Consider the following 13,060-nt stretch of genomic DNA (forward strand, 5'->3'; position numbering starts at 1 on the left):
GTTGATTTATAGATATATTCATTATTATTATATATTACCCCTCTATCCTGTACTAAAGGAAAAAATGATTCGGTTTCCTGGTGTGTCCACACATTCCGCACCATGTTTCTTTTAAAACTCCTCTTCTTCCCTTGTTGTAATATCCATCAACATCCGTTTTTTTTATTCATGTGACTCTAGTTGTGGAAAAAGGTCTTTCCATTGTCATTGTAGTTTTGCATGATATACCAATTGCGCTACGCCCGAAAAAACCATCTCTTGCCAGCGCGAAAACTTTTAATCAAAAAACGAGAATTTTTGCAAAATTGTCATTTTTGTATTAAGTTAATTTTTATGCGCAAGTTATATTCGCGCAATTTGAGGGTCAATATGAAAAGCGACTACTGACCCTGTTCCATAGTGATGGTCCATCAGGTTAAGCCGAAAGGCAGATGTAGTGATTACCCATCATGCCTAGTGCCTACAGTACAAGCGTGCAGGGGGCAGTGGTATGATCTGGGGTTGATTCAGTTGGTCTGATCAAGGTTCAGCAACGTTATATGTCCAAAAAATGATGGTTTTGTCTTTCAAGATGACAATACCACGATGTAGGAATCATTACCATACATGGATTATCAGTACAAAGTCCAGACCTGAACCCCATTGAGAGTCTTTGGGATGTGATGGCGAATTAACACAGTGGTCTGACTCTCCATTATCAATATAAGATCTTGGTGAAAAATTACTTCAGCTCTGGAAGGAAATGAGTTTCATTTGTTATGACACTGCATAAGCATTACATGGTATAAACTATGCCACAGCAAATTTCCTCCTGGAATTGAAGCTGAAGGTGGTCCAATGAAATATTATGTGTCTAACTTTTTTGGCTCGGAAGTGTGTGTTTCCTAAACAACTTTTGCACTGAGGGAGTTTGGTCAGATGACTATAGCGCTGTGCATAACAATATGGATGTTTTAGTAGAACTTAATGCATTATTGCCCATAAAGGTGGAATTAAATATGTTTCCCTTTTCTCATGAAATGATTGTGACAATGTTGGTTATTCTTGATAGATAAAGTGTAACTCAGGTACAGGATGTTATCATTAGAACTGGTCAAAGAGGATTACTGATAACACTGGTCTACAAGGAAAATGCTTCCAGAATAAAAGTAATGAAATTTTACCACATGAGAGTCACTGATAAAGAAAAATCAAGTCAAAAATGCTGGTTGGCTGAACTTTCCAAGATACAGCCTTGGGTCAAAATGTGAAACTCAAGAATTAACAAGAGAATGGGTTTGACTCAAAAGGAATATTTGTCTCAGAGCTACAAGATCTACTTCAAAACACTGTCTGCACATTAGAATACATTCACTTTACAGGTTCTATTTAGTGGAAGATTTCTAAAACTATTATATAAGTGTACATAAACCAATACACTACTACTACTTCTTATTTAAATGGCATGACATGGACCGCTGATGGTCAACAAGTGCTCAGCATCACTGGGAACTCCTTCAAGACTTTTGGAAAACATTTCAGGCGACTACCTTATGAAGCTCATCAAGAGAAAGCCAAAGAATGTGTAAAGCAGTAATAAAAGCAAAATGTGTCTGTTTTGAAGAATCTAAAATATAAAACACGCTTTGAGTTATGTCACACTTTTTCCATCCATCCATATGTGTTCATTCATAGTTTTGTTGCCTTCAGTGAGAATCTACAATGTAAATAGTCATGAAAATAAAGAAAAAACAGGTGAGTCCAAACTTTTGACTGGTCATGTATATATGTGTAATAACACTTAATCATATACCTTGAAAACATTAGCAAACCGGCACTTTTGTCATTTGTTTTCCAATTAATCTTATTAAAATACGTAACATTTAGCACATTTAATGTCTGAAGCAAATCATTTCTAAAAAAAATTGTAGACCAGTGTAAGTATAAATAGGAATAAAAAGAAGAATGTGTCTGAAAAAAAATTATTCCAACATTTTAACAGTGTACATACATTGCATATAATCCAGTCCAACTTTATTTGTAAAGCACTTTAAAACAACCGCAGTGGACCAAAGTGCTGTACAGAAGATAAAAATAAAAACCAAACCAAAAAAACACACATAATGTCTTATTTCATCACTGTGTGTAATGTGTGTAATGCTTAGTTTAACCCTTTCATGCATGAATTATGAGAATCTAAGTCAATATTTTTTTCTTGAGTGATTTTTGTTTGTTTCCTCTTTTAGGCATGAAAAAAAAACTATACAATATAATTTTTTTTCCACAAAGTTACAAAAATGTCCACTCAGTTGGACACCATGCATTTAATTTTTGAAGCAAAGAAACGTATTTAAAACCCATCATAAGAAAGTGATATACTGTGTGAAAAATATGAAATAAAAACATTTTTAATGCCGCTAATGCCTTTATCTCATAATTTTAACATACTCTAATACTAGTTGTTACTCATTTCATGGAGATAATATGCAAAAAAAAAAAAACTTTTTGTTCAAGAAAACTGTTATTTACAGTCTAATAACAATTAATAATTGATTTACACTCAAAGATGTTACTGCAGAGAAGGTTTATCAAGAACAGCAAAATTACAGTAATGGTACGAATGTCAGTGTTTGGGATGATGCTTAAGTGCTCACTGTTTTGGCTGATATGGAACTAAAACAACAAAATTCATGAATATAAAAGAGAACAGCTGGAGAAGAACTGTCCACTGTAGTGACCAGTATGCATGAAAGGGTTAATAACTAACACTTTTATAATGTTAGTTTAAACAGTCACAGCTAAAACAAGCAATGGCCAGCAATATGAATCCCAAAAGGCTGATACAGAATTAGCAGGAAGTCAACATTAAGTTGTTTTTTTTTTTTTTTTTTTTTTTTTTTTTTTGCATGTCTGTATCATTCAGTCTAATACAGTTTCAGTTTGTCTGGATGTATGACAGGATGATAGGGCGCAATAAATAATAATAATAGAAACTCTCAAACGGCATACTAGTCATTTAATAAAAGAAAATAGACATTTTATGATGCATTTATGTGTAAAAGGAACATTTACAGATAAACTGCCAAAAAGTCTACTCTAAATGCACAGTTGAGTCAATTAACTGTTTTCTTTAATAAATCCCAGTAGCTTTAGCTGTTTTAGAAGTGGACTTTTTTTTTTTTTTCCCATCATGCCTTCCCATTTGTTTCCTGGGGTCTTCTCTTCCTCCCGGGCTCTTCTTTTCTCGGTATTTCCACATTTAGACGCCGCATTAGTCACTGGATCACATGCTCCTTTTTGTCCTCCACTGGGATGACATTGTGATTCTGGAATAACACTCAGTCCACTAACAATGTGTAGGTTTGAGGTTTACAAAAAAAAAAAAAAAAAAATCATCTCACTCTAACTAGTCTAGATTAGATGGTCATGTTGTGTTTAAAGTAATAGAAATACACAAGGACACTCATGGCTAAGGATACTGTTCTGGTCTTTGTTGTTGTCCAGGGTTGAAAGAACAAGAGAGGATGATACCGCATTGATGAAATTTTAGTTGTAATTGAATCAATACCTACAGTAGCCTTCATCTATTCTGATGTTTCTTTTGTTCGCCATTATTGATTCCAAAAATCAATCCCCTGCATTCGTTTCATTCCCATTCTTTGTCTTTAATTTTCATTGCATTGAATAGTCCTTAATTGTCATTTAGTGCTGCTCTGTCCTCACATTAAGATACAGATAAACAAAATAACTGATGATATTTTCCCCCTCCTTTGTCCATTGGATGTCTCTTTATCTGCAGGCATTACCGTGGATAAGTACGGTGTAATCTTCTTTGTGGATGGGACCATGATTCGTAGGATTGATCAGAACGGTATCATCTCTACCCTTCTGGGCTTCAATGACCTGACCTCTGCCCGACCTCTCAGCTGTGATGCTGTCATGGACATCTCTCAGGTACACCCCCCCACCTCCCCCTTCTGACCCGTGCAGCCGGCGTGTGCTTTCCAACCTCGACCGGTCTCCTTGACTGACCCTGTTCTCCACTTTGACTGCGTTCCCATGTGAGCTTTTGTTCTGTAGCTGGAAGCTCCGAGCCTAGATCCATGCGTTGAGCCCAGTTCAGTTTTGATCCAGCCTCGTGTGATTGTGTGATACCGGTTCTTAGATTCACTAAAGGATTTGCAAAAGGTACTAACGTAAAGCAAAGTACTTAAGGCTTGCAGGCCAAGTGCTCTTCGGGGATGTGCCTTTTGCAGCGAAGCAGCAATAATCATTAAAAAAAAAACATATGGAAGGTGCATACATGAAAAGGCACAAATATTTTACGTGAAATACAAAGCACAATAAAGCATCTGATTACAATAAACTCTGAAATGTAAAAGCAAGATGAACAACAATATAAAGTGCAAGGCAGTGTAATGAGCCAAGACGCAGTTTGTGGTATGCGAATTACTCGAGGTGTATTTACAACCAGAATGTTTTGCACCTATATTTGTGTTTCTCTGACCATAAAGGAGGATATTAAAGTGATCAAAGCAAGATGGATTTTGTTAGTCTAGAACACGGGTGTTAAACATACGGCCCGTGGGCCAAAACCAGCCCGCTAAAGGGTCCAATCTAGCCCGTGGGATCATATGTGAAATGCAAGAAATAAATAATATAATTTATTAACATTTATTTTAGTTCAGGTTCCACATTCGGAGAAACAAGTCCAAGTTAGAGAAATGGACTTTTACCAGCAAATTTGTAGAGATTATTTGTTTTAGTATCACAGGATGAAAAACATAGAAGGAGGTTTAATTTTAAACAGCAAAGGGTTCGGACTAATGTAAAGCAAATGTGTATTTCTGTTGTGGGTGTCAGGATGTGGAATTCTTTGGCAATGGAAGAGAAGAGTTGTACAAATGTTTTTCAGTTTAAGAGGTTGGATAAGGAAAGGGTAGAGAAGCTTTATAAAAGCAAGTAATGAAATAATTTTACTTATGGATTTTGGATTTGTTTTATTGGCATTGACTCTCATGTAAACTGTTTACTGTAATAGTTGTAATGGCAACGTATCTGATGTAAGCAGATGTTTCGAGAAAGGGGCAGGTATTATAAGTTTTCTTCATCCTTCTCCTTTCCAATCATTTAGATTGGAATGAATAAATAAATGAAATGAAATGAAACAGACTAATTCGATCTCAAGTGGGTCGGATCTGTAAACTACTACCATAATAACCTATAAATAATGACAACTCCAATTTTTTATCTTTGTTTTAGTGGGGGAAAAAAAAGTCAAATTACATGAAAGTGTTTACATTTACAAACTATCCTTTCACAAAAAATTTTAATAACCTGAACAAATATGAACAACCTGAAATGTCTTAAAAGAAATAACTGTAATTTTAACAATATCCTGCGTGTTGCTAAATGTTTTGTGTATTGGTAGATCCACTGTGATCTGTAGGTTGAAATGCACATGTGTAAATGAGAAACTGAAAAGAGGTGATGACACGCACATCCAGTTACTGAAAGGTGTGCAGGATCTCCAATAAACAATGGATGAAAGTATTAAATAAGGTCCGCACAACCTGTGAGCTCCCAAAAAATATTTATTCACCACAGTGTTTTATTCACTGTGGGGAATAAACATGTCTTGGGAGCTCACAGGTTGTATAGACCTTTTTCAATTCTGTCATAAATGAGAAGCTAACACATAATTTTGTTAAAATTGCACTTTTTTTTCTTATTAAATTTCTGTTCATGGTTCGTGTTATTCACAGGTCTTTAAAGGATAGTTTGTAGATGTAAACATTTGCATACTGTAATTTTATGTTTTTCACTCTAAAACACAAAGAACAGTTTGGAGTTGAGAATATTTATATATTATTATGCTGTTATTTTACTGGTCTGGCCCACTTCAGATCATATTGTATTGAATATGGCCCCTGAACTAAAATAGGGTTTAACATCCCTGGTTTAGAATATTGTGAATTCAGGAAAAGCAGCCTTACAGTTCACAGCTATTTACAAAAGAAGTAAATAAAAAAAGAAGAAAACCAGCTGTTAATGAGACCCAGAAACCTCAGAATGTACAAAATAATGCATAGCAACAAGAGTAAACATGGCAACATAGAACAAAGTCACACAGAAACCAGAGGCGACACTGTAGTCCTGGGAGCGTCCACAGTTGTGTCGAGCGGTCACAGGCCGGACTGCAGAACACCGCTGACCTACAGCTGTGGGGGGATGACGAGGATGACCTATAACCCCACTGGCTACCAATTCATGCATGTGTTCACTGATGCACGCAAACACATATACACCCACACATATGCAGACGTATGTACCAGACTGCGGTATCAGACAGAGCGCTTCCCCCCCAGGCAAGGACACTGTACCGAGGTCACATCTCTAAAGCTCAGTGACCCCCCTTCAGAGGTGAGGAGACAAACCTTTTGCGTACTACAGTAGCCTTCCTATGGCAATGTTCCCCTCACATTAGGAGTCCAACCAATGTACATGCTTGCTTGTTTTTTTCACCGTATATGCCAGAGGACAGCATCATTACCTATTAGCGTTTGGAAGCGAAACTGTTCCAAATTAGACTGAAGTCCACCAGGTACCTGTTCTGCTTATCACTTCCTATATGCGACAGTCTTTTAGTCGTACAAACAAAGGCCACATATCTGCAAGGACCGCGTGATGCTTTCTGCCAGGACCTGTCCAACATGAGAGCATGTCCATTTGTTTAGGTGGCATGCATGGCTAACGTCACCGAAAGACGTGAAAGATCCTGGATGGAAGCGGGAGAAAGTTAGCCTCAGGGGCTTTCTAGCTGAAAGACTTTCTAGCAGAAAGGCTTTAGGAAGTCAGTTGAGCCATATGAGTTTGTTGTGGATGAATGCATTGACACACTTGACTGCCATGAAGGAGGCCGGGGTTTGCATCCCAATTGAAGATATAAAGATTTGGAATCAGTTTTCACCGGCAGTTTGGTCAGGTTTAGGAAAAGATCGTGGTACGGGAAATGCCTCTCTGCCCCCAAAGTGTTTATTCTGCAACGTCACGAAAGTAAACTTCTCCCATGTGTAAGATGGACTGTGGTCGACCGTCAAAAGGCCAAGTGAGACACGTGTTAGAAGCTAATTAGCAGTAAGTCGTGGACTTGTTTTGACAGCTAAAGTGATCTGCAGACAACATGTTTATTTGTTGATAATAAGATCAGTGGTTACAAGAGGAGTGGAGCAAGAGCAGATTGTCCGCTGGTTTATCGATTGCAAATGGTATTGTTCTCTCTGATGGATTAAAGCGAAAAAAGCAAAAAAAAATCACCAGAGTCACCACACACTGTAAGCCCGGAATTTGTATTTACTAAAATGCTTTAATTACAATGCACTTAAATGATTTAGGTTTTATGATGTTACTATAAAATTTTTAGTATATTCTACTAATTTGTAGACATAGTTGAAAGTACAAAAAAGTGTAAGTTGAATGGAATTAAGTCACCAAGTTTTAGTCATGACCACACATTTTTATCTTTGCATTGCATTGTGGGTATTGGGCATGTTGTTGAAAATGTGTTATTTTTCCGTGCAGGGGTTTAGTGGGGTTGTGGTGTTAGTGTTAATTTGGATTTAATGTGTGTATGGCAGTGTTTATTGGCCTTTTTGTGTTTGTTATTGTATTTTTGTAGAGCTGCACCATGAGTCAGAGCCAGAGGAAGAACAATGGCTTTACTGTTCATCTAAGACTGTTATTGTACAATGAAAATCTTAAAGTCTTGGCAAGTTAAAAGTACTTCCTGTTCTGGCAAATGACGTTGAGCTAACTTCTATTGATGCTACAATATATTAAGTTGAATAATTTCATAACTACTTAGGTCAGGAATAGGATTTTGAGTTTGATTAACTTAAGTTGTTTAATCAACGATAAATTAATCTGGCTGTAATTGAGAAAATTAGTCAGTGTAACCTAAAATGCTGAGTTGAATGGTTGGATAGTGGGGTTGATTTTACAACAGATTTAAAGTACAAATAACTTGTCTTTTACTGTTTTCTACTTAATAGTTTAAGTTCAATACTTTTAGCATTAAAGTTGAAGCTACTTAAACCAATTGATTAGTCGATCATTACTCAAATCATTTAAGTGCAATCACTTGCCTCAAATTTTTTGAGTAAACTCTACTTATCCGGGCTTACAGTGTATATACTTTGCACTGCTACCTTTGACTAGTACATCGTAGGGCAAAGAGACATGTATTTTATTTATTTATTCATTTTTAGCAGAGAACTTTTGCATTCACAATTAGCATCCACATGAATCAAAATTGTTCTCTAAAAATGGAAAACTGTTGACCCTATTTTATTTCATAAACTCCACTGCCTGACCGGGTCTTAACAGTTGATCGTATCAACCTTCCATTTTAATCGAAGCAACTAACCAATCACCTGGTGCCTTGTTTGCTCAAATCCACATTGTTTCCATTTGATAGACCATAGGGTACTGTGGTAAATATGGTCGTACTCAACATACTTTCGTATTAATAAACAGTAGAAAGTGCCTTCTCTGATGCACTTACTTGTGATGTGGTGTGAACTCATACACTTTCTGATAATTCTCTTGCCAGTTGGAGGCTCGTTACTATGGTAACCAGCCAATCTCACCTCTATTGGCATTGTGCAACCATACGGACTATACCAACAACTGTGCAATATTTCCACCTACTAGGGTGTTATGTTCACCTTCTCCTATTGCCTGCATTGCATCATGGGATATATATGCTACCAAGGTGTCCAGAAGTTACATACTTAAATATTTACCTGGAAATAATATGCAGTTCATCTACAGTTGGGTTCAGACTACTATTTTGGGCACAATTAAACATCTCACATATTGTTTTAGCCTACTAATTAGCATGTTGGTACAGAAATGTATTCTGAATTCTATTAAACAGTAAACGCTATTCACTTTGTGAATGTTCATTTAAAGCAGATAAGACTTAAAGATATTTGCAATCATTTAACCTCTTTTTATTACTGTTTTGTAGTCGATAAGACCTGCAATTGATACGCAGAACTGGAACTGAAATCTATAAATTTCAAATGATACCCATCTCTTTTATCTGTTAAATGAAGTATTGCACATGCTGTACAGTATCTATGATTATTTTAGTTTTACTCTGGTGAGAAGAGCATTGCTGAGTTTTATCGATTAAATTCTATTCCCGTCTAGACGCTGGTGCGTGCATACTTTTAGTTTGTTTCTTGCCCCATGTGTATGTTCTTGGGTATGACTAGCAAACAGGTCCTGAGGGATCCTCAGATTCCAGAGGAAAGAAGCTTTCTGTATATTTGAAATGATGCATTCAGTGGAGGGAGTGACGCCTCTAGCTGCCCATTTCCAGCCCCAGGGGAAGTCCATCCCCCCTCATGACCCTCTGCTCGCTGCTCCTCACCATCACACACTATTGCCTATATATGCTCAGCATCCCAGTGGAGAGGACACACAGGCAGAGTGACTGCAGCTCCAACAATGGCAAATCACACAAGCACTGCCAGAGACAGTAAAAAGCATCTATTAAAAATTCATCCAGGGCACATACGCTGCCTACTTCAAACACTCCCCAACCCCTCACTTAGGATATGAATTTCTCCTTTAGAAGACTCATCACAGTAGTCATTACTTTTTCTGTACCTCACCTGTTTTTAGACGAAAATACCGCCTTGTCATTCGTCTCTTTTTCTGACGAGGTCACTGTTATCCTGGCGTGCCATCTGTTCCATATGCAAGCGCGCTGCAGCAAATTTCACTTTTAATTTATGTGCACCTCTGTAACCTTTGAGTCTTTCAACGTGCCAAAGGACAAGAGTTTGACCTCATTCGAGAATCTTTTAATTTGTTTACACCGAGGCCTTAGGTTCTCGGAGATGTTTCAGAAATCCGCTCCCTTTTCTGTTTAAAGTCCTGAAAAGCTTCTCGGCGTATCCCCTGCTGAGTTCAAACTTAAATAGAGGGAAACCATGTCTTAAAACAAGATCACTTGAACATATTTCAAGGGTGTTAGCAGCTTCAGAAAGCTTTATCAAGACTCTGACTGTGACATTCAATTCAAATCTGAGAGAGACTTCAAATAATGACATGTTACTCTTCTTCAAACAGGCGTCCTGCTGGTCTGAGCAAAGACTGAAAGAGATCGCTAATGGAAAATGTCATTATAGTTCTAATACAACTTCAAATAAATATAAAAATAGTAGTGGTCGGCTTCTTCCACTGATTGAGCCGGGGTTTTTTTGGGGCTTTTTTTGGTGGTGGCGACTGTGTTAGGCAGGCGCTGCTGACAGCTTCCCCACTGTAAGAAAAGGGAGGGTACGATCGGGTTACAGCATATGGGACAGCAGCTCGGGAAATATCCCCTCATCAGTCAGAGTGGCGTGAAAACCTCCTTACAGGCAGCTCCCCCGAGCCACTCCACACGCTGGCTCATGAAATATTTAACCACCAGTGTTGACAAGAAATAGGTTTTAAGAAATAGAAAGTCTACCCTTAATTTCCTGAGTAAATGCATTTTCTACTCACTGAAAGCCGCCGCCGGTCTCCTGTTTGTATGTGTTATTATGTGAAGCTCCTCCATCTTGTGTGCGATGATGACAAGTTTATGGGACGTGAGCCGTGTGTGATGCTCAGATGTGTGTTTTTTTTTTTTAATCCAAGGTGGACAAGTGCTACACTAGTAAAGAGTGGCAGAGATTCAAGAACATCTCTCCTGCCAGCAGTGTGGAAACAAGTAATTGTCTGCATCAGTGGTGGAAGGAGTATTCAGATGGTTGGAGCTAGATTGGATCGGCTGGAGGGATGCTCTGCTGGGATTGTCTGTAACGTCGTCCGGTTCCTCTGACTCGGCAACGTAGCCATAGTCAGATAGGGCTTTTTCGACACTTTTGATAATCATTTTGTAGTTTTTTTAAAATGTGAAATACTGTACTTTCCAGCTTTTTAAAGGCCTTCACACAGCAGGGGTGTGAAGAATAAAAGTGCAAAATACTCACCCACAAATATGTCACATCAAATCTATTCAAACCAAGGCCGATGCCAGTTTGCAATACTTGGGATGCTTATTTAACCTGTAAAAACCCAGTTCTACTTTTGTGCCAGTTCCCAAATGAATTTTCCCTCTCTATTTATACTTTTGTGAGCAATTTATCACTATTTATTCTAATGTTATATTCCATATTTTGCATTTTTCACTGTAAATCATGTATTTTCCTAGATTTAATTCGCCACATTTAATTTAGATGTTCATGAAAAGATAGATAGATAGATAGATAGATAGATAGATAGATAGATAGATAGATAGATAGATAGATAGATAGATAGATAGATAGATAGATAGATAGATAGATAGATAGATAGATAGATAGATAGATAGATACTGTAACGGTGAATGAATCAGTCAATTTACCAAAATATGTGAATTTCTTCTCTTCAGCTTTGGGCTGCTGGCTGGTTAGCAAACAGTATTTGTCTCTTTAAAAAAACTGAGAAAACTGTTTCAGAGTTCAGACATTTCTTTATAGTTCACGACCGACTAAAACCAGTAAAATGACAAGGCTAGCAACAAAACAGACTAGTCAAAACATTCCACAAGCCTGTTTGTGTGTTTAGTTTGTACAGATTTTTAGCTAATTATTACGTTCATTATAAGAGATACCAACAGGACACAGACAGTCCAACCTGGGGAAGGTAAAAGATCTTCTGTGTGTATTTGTTCTGCTTCATCAGAAAGTCAGATACTAATTGCTGTTAGCGCATTAACATGCTTGATGAATTAGCAGCACTTATTTCTAAATATTAGCAGCTAATGAACCATAAACCACTGCGTCCCTTCGGTAAACCAAATTCACCTGGACCTGGTTCTTTGGATACTTGGCTTAGGTAAAAGTACAGACATAACAGTTTAAAGTGTGTAAAGTAGAGGTATCGCAGGTCTTTCCTTTCTGCAGCTGCTCCAAATAATCTGTGCAATAAACCATACTCATATATATAATCTATACACGTCTATATATATAAAGATGGATGGATGGATGGATGGATGGATGGATGGATGGATGGATGGATGGATGGATGGATGGATGGATGGATGGATGGATAGATAGATAGATAGATAGATAGATAGATAGATAGATAGATAGATAGATAGATAGATAGATAGATAGATAGATAGATAGATAGATAGATAGATAGATAGATAGATAGACTTTGTCACAAGTGACAGAAATTCTTCTTTGACAGGTTTGTATACAGCAACACACTAAAAACACAAACATTTAAACAAAACACATTAAAACAGCATTTAGGTGCAATCATGCAAAAATGGAGGAGGGGTGCAGTTAAAAACAGCAAAGTGTTCATTTTAGATCATTCAGTATAGTTATTGCAGAGGGAATGAAGATTTTTTCATAGATGTTCTTCAGTATGTGTAGACATGTGTATATAGGTGTACGTATGAGTATTGCTGCATTCCAGAGTGCTGGGAGGTAGAATATATCTCACTTGGAGTTAACTTCATCCCACCTCACCTCAAGTATTCCAGGTGATCCATGTTGAACATAAACAATAAACATGGAGATCGCAGATCCAAGCTCCTATTTTCTTTGTTACTGAAGAGGCATTTTGACTGTCGACAGTACAGTGTAGTATATATAATATAATATATGCAAGAGGTGAAATGACGGATGAGCTAATTATACATTAAGATTTTTTTCATTGCAAACTTGCACACTGTGCGCTGCCATTGTTGAGATGACATCACATTGTAGTTCGCGGTGAGGTCAGGGTACGTCTATCTGGCCCCCCTTTGCAACAAGAACCTCCAGCTTGGACAGGTGTTCCAATGCATTTTACCGAGTCGGAAACTTCCCATCTCCCAGGACTCTGGAATGCAGCATATGTTCCCTATCTCCCCTATCCAACCTGTGGTATGTTCAGCATGTGCACAGCTATAAATACTATTTAGAGCTTTTTTTAAAATTTGTCTTTATTTTTGATTTTGCTCTTTTTTGTTTGTGCTCCACTTTTGGTGCTGTAAATTTAGAATTTC

The 13,060-nt window shown here is 37.4% G+C and overlaps 1 protein-coding gene across 1 annotated transcript in view; it reads left to right on the forward strand.

Annotated features, from left to right (window-relative positions):
• tenm4 (teneurin transmembrane protein 4) overlaps nucleotides 1-13,060 on the forward strand; it is a 580,630-nt gene that overhangs the window by 482,783 nt on the left and 84,787 nt on the right. The window contains exon 23 of the mRNA XM_030151937.1: nucleotides 3,779-3,933. Coding sequence (XP_030007797.1) covers nucleotides 3,779-3,933 — 155 coding nt within the window. The remainder of the gene's footprint in view (nucleotides 1-3,778; nucleotides 3,934-13,060) is intronic.

Source organism: Sphaeramia orbicularis, chromosome 13 (assembly GCF_902148855.1).
Source record: "Sphaeramia orbicularis chromosome 13, fSphaOr1.1, whole genome shotgun sequence".
NCBI lineage: Eukaryota > Metazoa > Chordata > Actinopteri > Kurtiformes > Apogonidae > Sphaeramia > Sphaeramia orbicularis.